This window comes from Eurypyga helias, unplaced genomic scaffold (genome assembly GCF_000690775.1).
Source record: "Eurypyga helias isolate BGI_N326 unplaced genomic scaffold, ASM69077v1 scaffold13981, whole genome shotgun sequence".
Classification (NCBI taxonomy): Eukaryota; Metazoa; Chordata; class Aves; order Eurypygiformes; family Eurypygidae; genus Eurypyga; species Eurypyga helias.
Window position 1 is genome coordinate 1,815 of NW_010230263.1, and position 20,403 is coordinate 22,217.

Consider the following 20,403-nt stretch of genomic DNA (forward strand, 5'->3'; position numbering starts at 1 on the left):
AAACTTAAAGTTTGGTCCAGGTCCATGGGCCTTGGCACAATGAGTTTTGAATATCTCCAAGTCTGGAACCACTCTGGTCTCTCTAGGGTAGCCTGCTCTACTGCTTAGTTGCACCTCTTTTCCTCATATCAAACAGGATTTCCCTTGCTGCAACTCGTGGCTATTGCCTATAGCCCAGGCAATAATTCTTGATACAGACCACATAATAAATATTAATGTGGACAGCACAAGCATCCCCTAGGTCAACAGCCTCTAACTTAATTCTGTTCAGTCAATTTGTTAGTTATGTTTTGTTTCCAGAACATCCAGTAAAAATATTTTCTTCCCCCCCACCCCAAAAAAAAAAATTCTTGAAATGTTGTTGCATTTTCTGTGAAAAATATTAATTTATCCTCCCAACAGTTCTACCTGAGAGGTAATTTACCTTGCTTCAGGTCTCCATTATGTAGCAAAATTTCTGGAAGGGTTCTGTGCCTTCTGGTCTGTCTGCTTGACTGATAACTATGTTCTAATTTAATTCAGGTGACAACAAATTTCTTTCACCTACCTGCTTCAGCTTTTTGCTGCTTTTCAATCTTTTCCAGTCTCCCTAGCAAAGAGTCAATTTTTGTTTTGATTTGGGTTAATTCCTTCTTGATTGTTTGCAATTCATCTGATTTCACTGTGGAAAGAGAGCAAAGATGCAAAACATGAAATAAACTATATTTACAGGCCCCCCCACCCCCATGGAAAAACATGTTGTTTTTTTCATTTCTCTCTAGCACAAAGTCTGTTATCTCATTTCTGTCAGTATTTTTAGAAATTTAACTTCCAAAGTGAACAGTATTAGTTAAAAATGCTGAATCCTAGAAAATCACATGATACTAAACCCTAGTGGCACGGGGTTATGTGAGGTGTATTGCTCTGTAATAAGCATTTCAGGCAAAACATCTCAAGGGCATTCTTGGTAAATCCAAGTGACTTTTACTCAAAACCAGCTTATAGCCTAAGAATGATTCAAATATGACAGTTCACATTCTTGCAGAGCTATTTTGCTGGACTATTTTGTAATAATAACAACAATAATGAAAAGATTGCTCAGAGTAGCAGTAGTTATTTTTCAACAAGAGCGCATGGTACCTGCTACCGTAGCCAGGAATGTAATGTTATATCCCAGTCAACAACTTTGTTGCAGTAGAAGACATTAAGTATTACTGCTTCAAAAGCTTTCAGTTCTGGTAATTTCTTGTACATTTTCCCAGCTATAGATAACATATGAAAATATTCTTTTTAAGACCACATTGAGGGACACGTAGGCAATGCCCATAAAGTAAGAGCTGAATTTTCCAAATCTTTGTTGCATTGCTTTGCTCTTCATTTATGCGCTTTATTGCGCTCTTGTTGTCTAATGTAAGGAGTAACAGCTTTGGAGATGTTTTGGCTTCAGAAGAAAAAGTACTGCAGCACTCATGAATGATCTCATTATTATGGCATTATCAGGACATTTTTTTTATACCCAGAACAAAGTCCAAACAGATCCACTTCGATTTGTGCTAGGATATCATGTTGAAAGGTGAAAAGGACAAAAGGTGAACCCTGTGCTATCATGGGATAATAAAGCCATGTATAGAGGTCAACAGTAGATAAGGCAGCTGTCACTCTTACAATTCTTGTAGAAAGAACTGGATCATCACCTTAAACTGTGAGGAACTGGCAACGGAAAAGCACTGAGCAGTGTTACTCTTCCATCCTTACCATTGCTGAAACAGAATGTGCAATGACTTTGAGGTGTGTGCCTGGAGCAATGGGAGGGCCTTTAGTGAGCCTGGGAGAAGGGCGTTAAGGTTTTAAACTGAAAGAGGGTGGATTTAGATTACATATAAGGAAGAAATTCTTCCCGGAGAGGGGGGTGAAGCAGTGGAACAGGTTGCCCAGAGAAGCTGTGGATGCCCCACCCCTGGAAGTGTTCAAGGCCAGGCTGGATGAGGCTTTGAGCAACCTGGTCTAGTGGAAGGTGTCCCTGCCCATGGCAGGGGGGTTGGAACTAGATGGTCTTTAAGGTCCCTTCCAACCCAAACCATTCTATCATAGAATCATTTTATGATATGATATGATATGATGATACGATATGATGTTTTGCCATGCACGTAGACGTGTTCCCTTCCTGTCCTAAGGTCTTCTGGTTTAATCTTGTATTAACAGTTCTGTTGATTGACTTGTGGGCAAGATTCTCATCATGGTATCTCATGAGTGTTTTTTACTGGATGGTCAAAATCTGATGATGAAATGTGCAGGCAAACTACTGCCTGCTTCACTGTTAGTAAATGAGTATGTGTTTGCCTTTAAATCAGCCTTATTACAAACTTGGAGCACATTCATTGAGGTTGAAACTAAGGATTTTTATCTTAGAGTTTGGGTCATGTGCATTAATTATCTTTGTAACAAGTTGGCTAATGGCAGTAGGTTGCTATATGTGGTAATGAACTTGTTTAATTACGTGCTCATATTGAGAAATCGCCTATCTTGTACTGAAACCCCTGATCTTGTATTGAATGAATGGTAGGCCTTGGAGAATAAATCTTAAAAGTAGTCTTTGTGCTAGACCCTTACATGCTACGCAGTATTTGATGAAATTATTCAGTATATTTATAAAGCAAGGCCTTAAAATGATCTTAGAGAAATAATGGGTTACTGTCCAATCCTCCAGATCTGTAACAAAATGTTAAAATTCTGGCAACTGTATGTTTAGAAGGTTACTGCTTCCCTGGGGACTGTGGTTGGTCCAGGCAAGGCAGTGTAGATTCCAGGGTGAAATGGTGTGAATCTGTTCAACAGGAAATGCTAAGCATCCCTAGCAACCTGCTATGAACCCAGCTGGCAATAGATGCAGCCAAGCTGTTGGGTTAGATGTCTCCCTTGACTGGCAAAGAGCAGCCTTGCCAAAGCTAAAAGATCAAAAGTCAGAACAGACACCACAAGGACATAATGACATTTGTTTCCAGTCTCTAAAGCAAAGCAGAAATCATTTGTACTTCTGATTTTGGTGAGGAAACAGGCAGATATGGAGGGTTACTGTTCAGCTGAGGCCAAACCTTCTGCTTCACAGGGACTTGCCTGAGATGTCTCAGTGAGAAATCAGTTTGGGAAGAGGACTGCATCACAGGGAACACTGACACAACAGTGAGTATTCAACAGTAAGCAAGGATGCTATAAACAACTGAGGAGCTTTATCGCTACCTTGCAATATTTGCCTATGCCAAAATTATTTACTTAAACTTTGGTCACTGAATCTGCAATTTATCATTCATGTTTGATAAGGCCATTAAAGAGAAGCTTCAATCATAAAGTCAGTCACTTCAAGTTAACAATAAAAAGGACTGAAAGAAAAAAGGAGTAAGGTTTTCAACAAATATGCAAAATAAACTCCACATTTCCACCCTGGTTCCAACACTGTGATGGTGTAGTTATTTGAGTTGTTTACTGATTTAATTTTCAGGGAATTTCACAATTCTTCAGAATGATTCTCCTAGAGTAATTCCAATCTCAGTTATATTGTACTGGGTATTTCTGTAGTTAGCAGCAATTACTAAAGACAAATTATGAAGGGTCCTGATGGACAACAAGTTGAACATGAGCCAGCAACACAGCCTTGTGACAAAGATGGCCATCAGTATCCTGGGTTGCATTAGGAGAAGTTGCCAGCAAGTTGAGGGAGATGATCCTTTCCCTCTAACCAGTGCTAGTGATGCCATATCTGGAGTACTGTGTCCAGTTTTGAGATCCCTAGTACAAGAGCGAATGAAGAAGACGACGCCAGACTCTTCTCAGTAGTGCCCCCTAATAGGTCAAAGTCCATTGGCACAAACTAAAGCATATGAAATTTCATCTAAACACAAGAGAAAGGTTTTTTGCTGGTGTGTTTGGTTTTTTTTTTTTTTTTTCCTGTGACAGTTATCAAACACTTGCACAGGCGACCCAGAGAAGTTGTAGAGTCCTGGGAAACCTGCTGTAGGTGACCCTGCTTGAGCAGGACAGTTGGGACAGATATGCTCCAGAGGTCCCTTCCAAACTCAACCATTCTGTAATTTTGTGATTCTGTGGTATAGAGATTGGGAAGAACTTTAGGCTTCTTAAACACAGTGTTATGACAAAACCAAAATGTAAAGACTGTAAATACTGCACCTCAGGTGTACTGCTTTGAGCATATAAATTCTCTTTTAAAACTCCATGGACAATTTTTAAATTGATCTCAGGCAAGAAATAAAGCAGTTGATAAACATGAAATCAGAGTTGATAAACATGAAACCAGAGTTGCATGTGTCCAAAATATCTGTTCGTCTGCTTTTGAGTACTAGAATAGGAAAATAAAATAGCTTGCTGCTTTTTTTTTTTTTTTTTCCTATTAGCAGATAAGCAAAGGCCAGCAGGTGACAGTAATGCATGTATTGAAAGGGAAAGAAATTCCTAATGAAGTTCCTCGAGCACTGGCACCAAAATGGCTGAATATCATCAACAGCTTTGATGTAAAAAAGTAAATAAACAAGGCGAATTTGCTGCTGACATGAAATCAGAAAGTATTATCTATTCAGAGTGAAATGGAATAGGAGTTAGGTGATTTTAAGGAATGTTACTTTAGAAAAAAGATTACATGCAATTGCACTGAAAAGAAGTCCTACACTTGACTGACTTACAGCAGAACTCCTATTCGTAACATCGAGGCTCATCAGCAGGGAGAGACAGTGAGAGAATTATCCTTGCATGTGGTTGTAATTCCGCGTTGACAATGGGCTATCACTGTGATGCAGCCATGGGAAAGAAAATGCAGTGCTGAGATCTGTCAAACGATGTATTGCTAAAGACGGTAAAGGATAATGCTGCTGTACAAGGACCTGATGAGAGCTCGTCGGGAATAATGTGTACAGGTTGAACCACTGTATTCGAGCAGGTAGGTGAGAGAAGGGCCATGAGGATGGCCATAAGAATGGAAAGCCTGTAGTGTGACAGAAGAGTTTTGCTTATTTGTCCTATACAAAATAGGTAAAAGGAAATAACACTTTTAGGTTGAGACGGTGTTGGCAAAACAGATGGATATGAATAAATGAGAAAAAAAACAATTTAAGCTGGAAATGAGAAGAAACAGAGATGGATAAAAAACAAACCCTAACTAGCTTTAAGATGGAGCTTAAAAGACTGGATGATGTGGGTAGTTGCAAGAGTAAGGAATTCGATTCAGTGACCTTTTCCAGCTCTCTGTCATGAATACAAGGCCTTCCAGAATGCATCTTTCATTGAAGCATATAGCACCGAAGGAGACAAACTGCATACAGCTCAAACCAAAAGAATTAAAATTGAGGTCAATCACATTCTTAGAAATGAAAATGCTATGGTTGAATTACAGCTGTATTTGTGAAACTTTTTTTTTGGCCATAACTACGAATTGATTCATCCTCAAAACATGATTCAGATTTCTTTGTAAAGAAATGCCATGTATTTTTATCTGAGCCCTTCATGTTGATATGATAAAATATTTCATCATATTGCATTACTTTAGATTTCACTGGAAAACGGGTAAGCTGATGAAGCTAAATATAAACTATACACATCAAAATGAATTAATTTAAAGGCACAATTCAGTACATGTTGTAACATTTTAAGTTTCTACTCCTTAATCTCAAGCACACTGGTTATAAAAAAATTTATTAGTGTATTCTTCCTGTTTTCATATGTGTAAAATAAAAGTGCATACTCTAAGAGCTTCAGTTTCTATATTGTCAGAAAAGATGAGCTTTTCTCAGTACTACATAGCAACCTACCTCTTCTGCTTCATAGCACTAACATGAAGAACTACTAAGTGCAGTTTCATTTTGTGAGTTACTTCTGATAATGTGGAAAGGTTGATTTTTTTTTCCTAGTATTTGGAGTTAAAAAGAAAACAAAATATTGTCAACTGATCTTTGAAATATTATATATTCAGAAAACAAATCAAATCCACCTAGATTATGTTGTGCTTTGGAAGCAAACTTAGAACACATATTGCCACTTTCTGGTAAAACAAGAATTTACTGCACTGGAGGGCAGACATTATTTTTGCAGATATACTCATCAGTGAGCAAGGCTTTTTTGGTATTATATATTTATAACAACTTTCCTGTGTGCCACAACAAACTTCTGTCTTTGGATTGCTGGTTTTCAGAAGTGAGTCCCTCTAATGCTTGTAATTTCACTCAGGGATCCCCTGTGTTCAAATGTTACATGCATTTAATACTGCATGTATGGGTTCATTTTCTGGATCCAGTCTGAGTGTGAAGAACAGCTATGAGAACATATATCTGAAAAGTAGATTAGGGGATGTTATCTCATGAGAGTTTTGCTATTTGGGGATGAAATCTTTCAAGAACAGGCAATAGCATTTTGACATAGTTAATTCTGAATCTGCAATTAAGCTGTTTTACGGTCTTGAATTTCATTAAAACCCAAAATAGCTTTCTTCCCACAAAATATGTTTCTCCTTATGGAAGAGATCCTTTATTTAGCTAGGAATAAATTAAAATTAAAATCAACAGTGCACTATTTCAAAGAGTTTGGATTAGCAGAGTAGAGCAAGGGGCAACAAAACATTAAATTTCTTCATCCCACAATTCAGTATAACCAACTTTTGCAATAAAATGACAAAAAGAGCCACAAAACACACATTCTCTACTTTCAAACTTGAAGCCCCTAAGGGTATGGCTCAGTCATTTCTCTGATAAACGTCTTACAATAAGCTGATTACATTCCTGTCCAAGTCAACAAAATCATGTTTCTACCTTTATGATGGGTTGGTTGGACTTGACAAAAAGGGAAGTAATTCTATGGGGAAATCAAGCTTGAAAGTCTGTATGCTGTGTGTCTGACTCCTTTTGAAGGTGTGCTGCCTGCAGAACGAATATTTTCTGCAATTTACTGCAGCATGATAAATAGTCTCTGCAGTTGTTTTCCAACTGCCATTGTAAAGAACTGAGGGTAGAAACCCAACAGGGGTTAAAATGTTGGCCCACGTTTTTAGTGATGCATCTTGCAGCTCTCCCTTCAGTGTTAAAGAGCTTCATCCAAAGATGATCTTGTCACCTGGAACCCTAAAACTGACAACTTTAGAATTCACTTCGCACCTGAATACATTGAAGGATACCGTCACAGAGGCATAACACTGTCTGTTAGGATCTCTGTACTCCTGACTGCACTTCCATTAAATAATTTACAAGTCCTGTACCATTTGCCATGTTAAGCAGGCAATGTTTTGGATGTCTTATAGCAAGTGTCTATGGATACTTGGACTACGGTTGAATCCTGTATTCTACGTCATGCATTATCCAAGTCCTGACACAGCAATATGAAACATTTTCTGAAATCCAGAATAAATAATAAAGAAAATTTAGTGATTATGATGAGGAACAGATAACTCTCTTAATGTAATATGCTTTGTCCCATTCACTACAATGAATCCAAATTTGTGGGTGAGAGATTTCCTTGACATCTACTGGGACATACTGAGGTTCTCAGCTCTTTAGAAAAACTTTGGAGTTATTCTTGTTCTGGACAATAAGAAATATATATAAAAAAATCTTATCTGAAAACAATTCTACTTCTCAAGGCCAAGTGAATCCAAAAAGCCTATTCTTATTAGACCACGCTTTAGGACAATTAGTGAACTGAATGCACTGATACTACTAACTTTTCATATGTATAAGACAACAACAAACAATGAACAAAGATATAATGAATGAATCTGTAAGTGTATATACTCACTAAAGCTTTGATACACTGTGTGAAAACCCAAACACTCAAGGGCTAGAATAAAGCTAACAAAATAATTTAAACTCTAAGTCCACTAAAGTAAAGATCTCGAGCTGTATACTTTCTTTTAAATTAATATGAGGAATCATAATTCATTATTTAAGGTATTGAGAAAAGAAAAAAAGATAGCTATGGACAAGTGGATTTGTTCAAGGTGTGTATAAAAATGTTCTAGACCCATGTTCATTCTCCAGAGAACATAAGTGTTGTTACTCCCAGACATCCTCTTAGGGTATGAGTGAGCACCCCATTAAGACCCCTAAATTTAGATGTCTTCCTGTGTGCTGGGTATCAAAGCTCCCACTACTGGTAATGGGCATCTAGCCAGTTTTTCACTGGAGACTTGTGTTTGATTCAACTGTACAGTTAACAGAGCCTGTCGTTCTTAGAATATCATCCTTTCCAAGGAATGGCTTGAGCTCCTCATTCCTTAGTGTACAACATTATCTTTAGCACTATCATCACACTTCCATTCTTTCAGTCATGCATGTTTATTACATGTTTTCTTTCAAGGTTTCTGATACCATCAGATTATACAATAGGATCAAAAATGAATCCTAATGGGCTCACTAGAGGTCCACCTTCTCTGTTAGATGCTAGTGTGTGAGATCTGAGTATGTTATTCCAGCAGAGTATATAACTGGTTCATGTTGATGCCATAATTAACCCCTCTTCCAGGAAGAAGTACTGTTACTGTATTCACTTATTTTATGACTGTGGGTAAGACATCATGATGCTTTATTGGCCAGCCTGGTACTGCAAGTGTTTTATTGCAGTCCCTTCATTCTTTCTAATATCTGATCCCTACCTGATCTTTCTCTTCCTCTTCCAGTGACGCTTCCAAGGACAGTATCACTCCACATAAGGGGCAGGGGAAGACAGGTGGGTGCTGAAAGATGCACGAAGAGGAAGATGAAGTTCTCAGGACATACTATGGGGTGGGGAGCTAGGTGAGCATGGAGGAGGGAATGTCTATTGTACAACAGCTCTTCTAAGGCCAACTCACTAAAGAAGGGTTAAATAGCCTCAAATTGCCAATCATGTTTTGGACTCCCTTTGGAATAGGCAAAGACACTTTGCCTCTTTCTACCCTCAAAGGAATCTGGCAAAACAAAGCACACACAACCCAATCTCCCCCATCCCCTCCCACCTTCCCAGCCCACCCGCCACCAGCTCACATATAACCCTCAAGTCTCAACAGAAATCAGTGTGCCTCTAACAAGATTATTAGCTTTCCTTTATTAACAGCTGTTCACAAGACCTCAAGGTGCATAAGCAGTCAGGATGACAAGAGATTTTAAACAGGCTTCTTCTGAGGCCAAGGGAGGGATCTGTAGGTAAAGTGCTGTGGAAGGGATTTCCTTCAGCAGTTACATCAATGTGCCCTTTGACTTGCAGGAAAGGCATGGCAGCTTTGGTAATTAAAGGTTTTCAAGCTAAAGGTTGAGGGTAGGAAACAACTACAACAGAGCTACATAGTGGGAGATGTTTGCTTGCAGAAATTACTAGGATCATTGTTTCAATAATATCCAACTGATATGAACCACTCACATTTGGATCCTGAGGAAGAAGCCCCACTTGAGGTGGATCGTGATGCTCCTTTCATGGAGAAAACCCCTTTGCCTCTGCGAGTTGTTGTCACAGCCACACGAGGACGCTTCAGTGGAATCACTGCACGGGGTGGTGGGGGGACACGGCCATGGTAATCAAACAACCTAGAACAGATTAAGTCAGCTGGACTCCATAACACCTTCTGTGATTTCATGTCATGGAAGCCCTGTCAACTAAATTTTCATGTTATCTTTGAGAAAATTACCCTTTGAAACTGTAATCATTTTATATCGCAGTCCAATTAGATTTCAAGGACCTATGCACATTAAGTGCCATATTCAGATTTCAGTCACAGACCGGTGCATAGCTCAGATTTTTCATGTAATTTCAATGGGGGATGTGTTATGTGACTGTTATTTGCAGTATAGAAAATCCATAACCTCCTTTCCACAGGTCCACATCATTTCATTGCACACAACTAACAGCAGTACATTTTGACGTGGTGACATTTCAGTTCCTTTATTACATGCATGGCTTAAATTCTAGTTTTCTACCTGCTATCCTTATAGACAGAAAGAGAAATTAACTTTTCTGACGCCAACTATCACCATCCTGCAGTTTGTAAAATAGAAAGATCCTTTCTAACGAGGGACATGTATGTCCTTCTGAATGCATAGAAAAGAGGTCCCAGCATATGTTCACTTTACTGAAGAATGAATTGATGCAGAATCACTAAAATGTCCAAGCATGCTTAATAAAATGTCTTGTTCAAAACAAAACCACTGTAGCATGTAGATATTCAGAGGATTACAAATACAGTCAATGAAAGAAATTCTACAATCAAAATGAACTGGTGTTCCCAAACACAACACCCCAGTCCTAAAACCAGTTATCAACAGCAGCTAATTAACCTGTGTAGAAGAAAATAAAAGTAGTAGAAAAGGTAACCAAAGCTACAGATATATTTAGAACACAAAAGCTATGGGCTCTGAATACGACAGGTCAGGAAAAGTTCGTTCAGAAAATTAAATTTTCCAGTTCAGACTGAAGTAGAGGGACAAGCAACATTCTCACAAAATATTTTGAATTTCTTTCAAATGGTACTTGCAACTAGTAATTATGGAAATTTATAACTGCATGTTTAATTTTCACAGTTCTGACTTACTGTCACACAGGTGGGCAGATACACATTTGAAAACAGATGCACAAGAAATAGCAATTCACTCACCACAGTGTCTAACAGCATACCAAACAGGAAGCAGAAAATCTTCTAGCCCTTTTTCTGTCAAGTAAACACCTAATGCTTAAATCCCAGGATTGTTAATGTTTTCTGTACCATAATGCTACAGACAATATCACCAGCTCTCTCCTTTTCCATAGCTGCCTACAAAATGTGTCACAGAAATCCTGCCACCCTCACTGAACTCAAACTTCATCTTCTTGGATATTCTTATGCAATAAGCAGTTGTGAGCCATTGTGAGCAAAACTGAATAATTGTGTATGAAGATGAATGCTAAAATATTTTAGGGGATTTTAACAGAAATATTATTGTATGTTGTCAATTATCTTCTATAATATTGGATGATATGCTGGTTGGTCACAATCTTTCATTTGACATTACTGTAACAAAATATTTCAGAAGAACTGGAATCTATCATGCAAATGATCATTATGAAATTATTCCTCTGAAGGTGATTTTTTTTCTAGCTTCCAATAGTTCATATTTAGATAATGTAGTGAAAATGCAAAAATATGCTTCCTTTTTAGAAATATATAAAAGGACTCCTATCTAATATTACTATTCTTACTTTTATTTTTTAAATTATGCACAGCTTTTGGGCTTGGTATTGTGCTGTACCAAGTTCTACATGTTTCAATGATATGCTTTCTTTAAAAAAATGCTTCCTTTTATCAGTTTTGAAGTACCGTGCCTGTTTTCCTTGTGCTTGTAATATGAGATATGATAAACAGAAATGATAATTTCTAAAGCAATTCTTTGTCACAAGAAACACTAATGTGCACATAACAATACTTTTTCTTTCACCCAGCCTTCTAAATTGTGCAGCCCTAATCTTGTCAATCTGTCTTCATACAGATTTTATTTTACAGCACTAACCATTATTGTCACCCACTCTTGACCCCACCAATGCCTTAGTCAAGATAAAATAGGTGTATTCTCCCTTCAGGGAAGTTGGAAAATTAATGATTATTAGAAACAACATCTGTGGTTTGGGATAAGACACAGAAATTCAGGAAGTTCAGAAGCTGAGAAATTCAAAGGATCATTATTGTATTTCTTAATTTATATTTCCTATAACGCTGTTGATAGTACATCAAACTTCCCATGGGATTTTCTTTTCCATGCCTACCATATAGGGCTTTTCATCTCACAGAGGATCTCACAGAGACCCTTAACCTCCTAAGCTTTTTATGTCAACAGATCAGCATGTCCATCCTTATGAAGCCAACCTCATATTTTTTGTCCATGAAACTTCTTCTGTCTTAATCCTGAAGGATTTCTAAATCAGAAAATTATACTATTGACTAGATGGAAACATTTCACTGTCAATGGTTTTCCATAAGACAATCACAAAAGATAGGTATTAGGTTCCACAGAAACAACCTTTAATGGCCTGTAAGTATTTCTTTTGTTGTCGAAATGTAACCTTTTTAGTTTTCATTTGTCCTACCCAAAAAGAACTAAAGACATGTATCTAATATTCAGGTGGCATAGATCAGAAAGAGTACTCTGTTAAAAACATACAAATCCACTGATGTAATTCAGAGCAATAACCTTGGCAAAAGTAAACAGAAACCCATGGAAGTTAACTTTTTACAGGATACGTGCTGCTCCTACTTTCAAGGCTGGACTGAGCAGGATTAACCTGCACTGATGGCTTTTACTCCATGTGTTTATTGCTCACTGTTTTTAGCTCTGTGGGCAGAGCTAAAGTGACATGTGAGCATGGTCATTTACATGCAAAGCCAAAACCAGTGGCTGGAATTGAACCAACTCCAGGAATAAAACAAAATGAAAAAACATTGTTTCTAAATTTTTCTTACAGTGTTCCTAAACAAAAAGGTACATAGCATAGTGTAGCTTAACTTCAGGGTGAAGACCGCTCTCCTACTATTGTCTGTTGCTTAAAAAATTTTAACAGAAATCTCAGATTAGAAAAGGTTGGTGGAGCAATGTTTTGTTCCTCTCTGACTCACGTGGCCTATGCTAAACCAGGCTGCTGTAATGGAGAGACAAGACACTGCAGCATCACAGGTTGGTCACCCGTGGTCATCCATGCTAACCCTGCATTGTGGTGATTCTGTTACCTCTAGATGAGGTAAATAAATTCCCACAATGCTGAGCTAGGCTGCATGTATGTACTCAAGAGAAGTTTCCAATTGCTCAGGTGTCTACACTTCTTTTCCTCCTATAGAAATACACATGCTGTTCAACTTGTGGTTTAGCTTCCCTTAAGATCCTTTGACTTCTGAACAGTCTGGGAAAACACATCTTCAGGTCATGGATGAAAAGACAAAGACAAAAGTGCCATACTGAAGAATTTTACAGTTGCTATATGTTCCCGTGACAGTAAGCCTGGAAGAATTCTGTAGGAAGAAACACTGAGCAATTAAACTGCCATTAAACTGTTCAGCACAGAAAATGCCCCAAAAGCTCTCAGAGAAGGGTAAGACTGAAGAAGCTGTTTAATGAGCGTACATTTGGTGGTTGTAATCTTCTCTGTTTGTGATATAATCAATTAGTCATCTTCTGGCACACAATAGAAATAATGAAATGAATAATATGTAAAATCAGAACAGACCTATCTAACCAAATGATGTGATTACATTATAAATAAACCGTAGAAATGGTGTAGGATGTACAAAAATATAACCACACATACCGATTGTAGAAATCATCTCTGTAGTAATCATAATCAAAGACATAACCACTGTGGAAAAACACGGAAAAACAAGAATGAGCTGGTTTATAGAAAAATACACATTGATTAAACATTTGTGTAATACTGGCTTACTTTCACATTTCAAGCCCCTTTTCAAAGTCCTTCCACTTCTTTTCCTCAACCAGACCGTGTACTTTATGTTTGTCAATGATGTTGTCAGCTATCACTGCAGTATATTTGGAAATGTGAAGTCTGGGGCAAGTAGAACAGTGTAAACAGTTGACAGAACATAGAGAAAGGATTTAACACAGTGCGACAGCCCTGTAATTAGAGGATCATTAAAATGTGATTCTCTGAGTGACCAAGTGAAGTGAACACTACTACTGAAGCCCTCTTATTTGCCAGGCTAACAGCATAATTAGTGGACTAGGAAGACTATTAAATACATGAAAGATTGGTAAATGAGTGAGTAGGTGAGCAGAGATAAGACAATGAATTTGATTTATGAGAAACATGAAAAGGCTTGGGCTGTTGGTCCTGGAGTTTGCCAAACCTTCCATCATAAAGAGAAAAGGAAAAAAATTAGGAAAATGAATGATGCAAGCTATAGTGTTATAGAGATGCCTTTCTGCTCAGGTTCAGAAGGGAATATGTACACCAATCTGGGAGAAGAAAGGCATCATCAAGTGAAACAAATATAGGTAGGAAACTGCAAAGGTCAAGGGAAAAAATGGTTTTGAGGTGTCAATTGCAAAGTTAACCCTAGATTGATCTTCCTGGTTCTGCACTCCAACTTTTTATGTTTATGGTGAAGAAATGTCAATTAAGTCTATCTATCTCACACATCTGAAAAAGTTGAACCAAAGGGCTAATAAATGATCTGCATGGAAAAGTCACAAAGGATTTGTACTCTGCCAGATGAGGGACTAGTAAAACAAATCCCAAGTTTTTCACTTCCCTGAGAAGGCCGATTATGAACAGTAAGTGATGAGAGACATGAAGAAAGAATCACAAAACAGAAGGTATGAATAAGAAAGTAGAAAGGTAGAAAGGACAAAGTTAGAAAGGACAAAGCACAGCAGAAAAGACTCATAGAACATAAAGGAAGATGAATGATGGTAGCTACATATTAATAAAGTTTGTCTTCACAGGGAATGGACTTAGGGATAATGTTTGCTCTTGAACATCAAGGAATATCATAGAATCACAGAATGGTTTGGGTTGGAAGGGGCCTTAAAGATCATCCAGTTCCACCCCCCCTGCCATGGGCAGGGACACCTTCCACTAGACCAGGTTGATCAAAGCCACATCCAGTCTGGCCTTGAACACTTCCAGGGATGGGGCATCCACAGCTTCTCTGGGCAACCTGTTCCAGTGTTTCACCACCCTTTCCGTAAAGAACTTCCTGATACCCAGTCTAAACCTCCCCTCTTTCAATTTAAACGCATTACCCCTTGTCCTGTCACTACAGGCCCTTGTAAAAAGTCTCCCTCCAGCTTTCTTGGGAACAATTTCAACCTTTGCCACATCTACCTTGGATGCAGATGCATAAATCTCTAGTGATAGGATAAGTTGTACTGTCTACCCACATAATACTGGACTTACTTAGGTGGATGATTAATAGCTGCAATATGCCCATACTTAATATTCAATTTACGTTTTTAAGTGGAAGATAACAGACAATTTGAAGAAAAAAGATTAAATGTAAAAGGCCTGTCACATGAAACCTTTCACCTGGAATGACATTAATTTAATTTCCATAAAGACCAGATAAATTGAGTTTTTCAAGGTTGAAGACCATGAAGAATAATTGACTTTGCACCAGTCAGAGTAAGACAGAAGGGCAGCTCTATTTTTCTGTGTCATCTCAACTGTGGCCCATAGAACACAACAAGGACTGTTGATCCTTCACTAGCCTTTCAGAGTGTGGAACTTACTTTTCATGTTTAAATGCTGTGACAGAGACAGGGCAAAGCCATCCCCAGGAATGGTGGCGCTGATGGGGCGCAGAAGGGACAGAGGTCTCAGACAGAGATCTGAGTGTGCTAGTGAATAGTCAGTAGGCTGGAGAGAGGATCGAGTGGTTGGGAAAGGCTCACAAGTTCCTCACATGAGGGTAGGCACAGGCAGTGGAGGTTTTGGGCAGGGAAAACACAGGGAAGGGTTTCTGTTGTGGCAACCAACTGTTTCCCTCCTTCCCTACCTCCTGATCTCACTGTCACTTTACCACTGAGGAGATCCTGTCATACAGCATTCTTCATGTACACTATTTTTATATTGTTGAAAAATGTGGCTTATAATTTTTTTTTTTTTAATTTAGTTTAACATCTCGGATAATACTTGCCTTTTGAGAGAAGCAGTTTTGCACATCAGTCAGCCCCTAAGAATTTCATTCTTTTGCTCTATTGCCTGCTCAGGTAACTTCTGCTTGAAACTGAACTCAGTTCTTTATGTTCCTTCAGCTTTACTAATGACAGTTTGAATATGCATGATCCGATGCTTATCTGTGGGACTAGAGCAGGAAAAACTAGAAGCACAGTTTGGAGGCTGGTTATCACATGGCACTGTAATCTATGAATTCTCGTAAATGTTTATGGGTTGATTATATTATCTTTTAAAAATATTTCATTGCTTGAGAAGCATCTGATACTGTTATCAAGTCTAATTTTCACCCAGAGAAACCCCAGTGGTTTTGATACAGTGTTTTACAGCTGAAGCTGTCTAAACAGATCTGCTACAGAAGTTGCCTCTAACCTTAAAGTTAAGGTGCCTTGCATTTAGCATGGTTTAGTTCAGTAGCATCCATTGCTGCCGAGATAAGAGGTAACCGCAGGTATTCTGCATGTTGCATGACAGTCACCTGTGAAATGGGCATATACATGGCTTTAGCTGCAGCAAACACTACCCAATTTGTCCTTCTTATCCATCTCTCTGCCAAAAGGCTACTGACCCCGTGGTTGGGATACGAGATGCAATCATATTGTGTCTTATAACAGTGCAACCTGCTAGTACAATTGAGAAGCTAACAGGAGTCGCTTGCTTGTGTTTCCAGTCTGAGTGTATTGTAAATGAAACCATCACAGTTCAAAGGCATCCCTGTTAATTAAGTCCCATGTCCCATGATATGGGTGCTGGGGACTCCAGGAGGTGGAAATGGATTCTCTGCTTTCCCCACAGACCATCTGGGATCTCTGTGCACTGGTAAAAAAGGCATTTTTGTGTGGAAGTACCATTCATATGGAGTGGGAAAGAGAAAGTTCTGCACATACAGCGACTATTTACCTCGGACTGCTGGCAAAGATGTAGCAACAACTACTTGACCCTCAGTGTAGGAATAGCACCCAGGGGTACTAGAGGTGGATGGGCTGCTATAAGCAGCCCTCAATCCTTTTTCCCCTTCCCTTTACTTAGTCTCCTTGAAGAAAGATGATGGGGTTCAAGTGTTGGTCATAAAGGAATTAAATTTATCCCTCCATTAAAATAACAGAAGGGGAATAGTACTGTAGGGCTTTGTCTGTAGATGTTGACCCTTATGGAATAAGAGGGTAGGTTTAAAGCTTTGTGGATCCCAGTGTGGATCCTTCTTTATATCCATGATCTGTCTCTCTCTCTCCTCTGAAATCCTACCTGCAGCTGTGGAAGCACAGGCAACACAGAGGCAACATGCTGTAGCTCCTGGGGTTGCGTCCTTCACTGAGTGCCGAGTTAACAGAATCACAGATCGCTCAGGGTTGGAAAGGATCTCTGGAGATCATCTAATCCAACCCCCCTGCTAAGGCAGGTTCATCTAGAGAAGATTGCACAGGAATGTGTCCAGGCGAGTTTTGAATATCCCCAGAGAAGGAGACTCCACAACTAACAGACATCATGTGAGACCCTTAAAGATCTGGGGTTTTATAAAGTTCCCCTGGATGTGAAGCAGTTGTCCTCCACATGTACTGAAAAGGTTATGAACCAATAACAATAAAAAGAACCCAAAACAGATGACCTAGGAGAAAAAAACCCCACAAACCTTCTGTTTTTCCAACCAATCTCACTTGGCTTTTTTCTTTTCCATTCTTTTCATTTTTTTTTTAAGTTGAATGATGATGTTTGTAATAATAAGTTAAAGAGATTGTACTGTGAAAGGGACCAGTACATCTCTCCACCAACAGCCATAATTGTTCACACTTATGCATACCAAGGGACGGACATAAGCTTTGGTCAGTGCTGTGGTATAAAACATGAAGCAGAAAATTAGCACAGATAATCACAGGCACTGAGATCAAGGTGACTGCAGGGCTCTTAACCTCTTGAGAGTTATTCCTTAGCAACCCACCAACCTGTGTTGGGGAGGCTGCAGGAAATCACTCGCGCGGTGTTGAATACCAAATACTCAGCAAGTCGGAAGCAGAGAAAGGTTTAAATGAGCCTGTGAGCTGGTGGAGTCAGCGGTTTCCTAATGGCATTGTAAACAGGCAGATTACTTACCCAGAGACATATGCCATCTCTACAGTATTAACAACAGAACTGTGTGATGATGCTGCCATTAAAGCGGAAGACAGTAAAATACACTGTAATGCTCACACTGAGGTAAAGAAAGCTCATCAATAAATTGTGCTTCTGTTAAACAAAAGTCATGGTTCATTTTTCTGACCTGGTATCACCAAGACAATCTTGTATGAGCTGTTTCTTCTAACTTCATGTAACGCCAAGCCTACTTTAAACTGTGTATGCCTGAAGAATAAAGGAGTCCTCAAAGACCAGATTTTCAGAGTTATAATGCTGTACATACTCAAATTTCCTATGCACATCAGCAGTTGCACGTGTGTCAATCAGACATATGCGAAAACATGCTTCTGTATCTTTGAAATAAACTTATGGATGTTAGTATGTCTTCACTTATCTGATGGTATCGTATACGGAAAATATATTATTACAGCATAATCTTTCTTGTGCTCTGTGCTCCATGCCCACAAAAGAATTTTAGAAACTAATGATTACATCCTGTTTTAATTTACTTAGCTCCAAACACTAGTGAGTGTGGCCGACTTCAGTGGAGTTATTCTGATTTTGGAATAGTTAGCGCAGAACAGAGCAGAAATTGCTCTTGTTATTTTCATGGCAACAAGAATTTCTGTATCACATGTGAGTCACCCCTAGCTAGTATCTCTTTTTCTTTCCACAGGTAAAGAGATGTATTTGTAAATTATAAATGTTGACAAACCAGATATAATGTATCTTAATTCAATTGACAGTACTATCACCACTTCTACTGTCAATTGCTCCTCTGTTGTCAGGCTGGATAAAAATATTAAATACAGAAGCAATATTCCTTCAATCAAACTCTTTTTAGGAGGCATTTGTCAACCTAATGGTTGAAACTAGTATTCCAGTCACTTGTAAAATAATTCCTCTTGTCATGTAAAAAGAGTGCTAGAAATTGTTCCTGTTGAGTACAAAAAAGAATCAGTCTAAACTGACATGATGTTAAAAAAATGGGGTGGGTGAGAAAAACTAGATGATTTAGATAATAAGCTCGGGAGATGGAAACTTTCCCAGATAGAAAATCAATCAGACGGCAATGACTTTCATGAACTATTGATAAAAAAAGATGGAGATTTGAGGCTGCTTTTCAGTGGATGGTCACCTACATTCCCCAAAGACATGAATTCTATTGGTGCTAATTAACATACTAATTGATAAACTCACTAACAGTGTCCAAAGCGAAGGGAATGTGTGGGCTGAATCCCACCTTTACTTTAGAGATGATTAAATTTTAGTTAAGGCTAAGGATGCAGACAGAAGTGGAAGAACAATTCTGGTTTGCAGTTCAGGCTGTGTATTCTGCAGAGAAAGAGAATAGTCTCCAGAGCCTGCTTTTTGCTGACATACTTACTGTCAGAAGGCAAATTTTGTCAGCAATTTCTTCTACTAATATATTCGTGGACATTTACAGCAAAAAAGAGGGAGTCAGAAGAGGAAAAGTAATTGCAGAAAAATATTTTACATTCATTTCCATAATGCAGCTATGAGGGCAAATAGGTATAGTTAAAAACAAATAATAGCCATCAAAATACCCAACCACTTGTCCCAAAATACCCAACCAAAATGCCAAATCGTTGAACATAATCTATTTGAATTACTGATCAATAGTGTTTTTGTAATCATAAGCTAATAAAAGTTGGTATTGGTTGGGGTTTTTTTTAACTCTGCATGTTCATTCAATTAATAGGTGAAAGAGAGATTTTTTCCCCTGAGGTGGTGGAGGAGTATGGAGTCAAATTTTAAATATGCAGCAAGGAATGTAGCACTGTAAATGGTGGGGTATTTTTCTGCAAAACTGAAAATTTTTTGGCAAATCTAATCTGAAGAGGTACATTTTGTTCAAGTTAGACATGTATACATAAAATAACTGACATACACTACTCCATTTTGCATCTTTCTGCAGGCACTAAGCAGAATTTATTTGCAATATGATTAGGCTGTATTTTTTTAATCTTCAGGTACATCCCTTCTTTACCCTCCTCCTCTTCCCTGAAAACTCTTTTCGCAATGAAATGTATTTTGGGAAAACTCTTGAACTTACTTTCCAACCTGAATTTTAAGCAAAACTTGAGCAATTATTCAAAGGTGCATATACACAATCAGGTAATTAAGTTTACTTAGACACTTTCCTCGAGTGGGTTAGGAAAAGCTCATGAAGCACAGGATAGCAAAGACATCAATGTTAATATTCAGACTCTAGGGATCAGTTGGTATGGGAGCTGTTTATGGCAGCCAGACGGGCACAAGTCATGCGGGGATTTCACGTCAAAATTTAGCCCCAACAATTTTCATTGCAGCAAAGTGCTAAGTATTAGAATTGCTCCTCATAAAAAGTACTTACTGCGGATGCAGGGACAGTCTACGTTTAACACAGTTACCCTGATGCTTTTTAGGAACAAAATAGCCGCTTTTGTATGTAAAGAAACCTGAGTAAACCTACTTAATATTTCCCTGACCTTTCTTCTCCTGCTGTTAAACTATTTTTCTGTCATTTAAAGTAATATCCAATTACTTATGTTTCCCATGAGAGCATACTGTAGTAAGGTAATGAAAAAGCTTTCCAGTGGCCTAACCAGTGGCCTAACCAGTGGCCTAACCATTTCCATAGGT

At 38.4% G+C, this 20,403-nt stretch overlaps 1 protein-coding gene across 1 annotated transcript; it reads right to left on the reverse strand.

The window, feature by feature from the left end:
- Window positions 1-547: 547 nt before the first annotated feature.
- LOC104516376 (RNA-binding Raly-like protein) lies at window positions 548-17,795 on the reverse strand (the record flags this gene model as incomplete). Its single annotated transcript, XM_010160681.1, has 5 exons — window positions 17,737-17,795; window positions 13,267-13,314; window positions 9,364-9,527; window positions 8,621-8,701; window positions 548-661 (listed from the first exon to the last, which is right to left on the reverse strand). Coding segments are annotated over exons 1-5 (466 nt in total), but the record flags the coding sequence as incomplete, so codon positions are not given.
- Window positions 17,796-20,403: the final 2,608 nt, after the last annotated feature.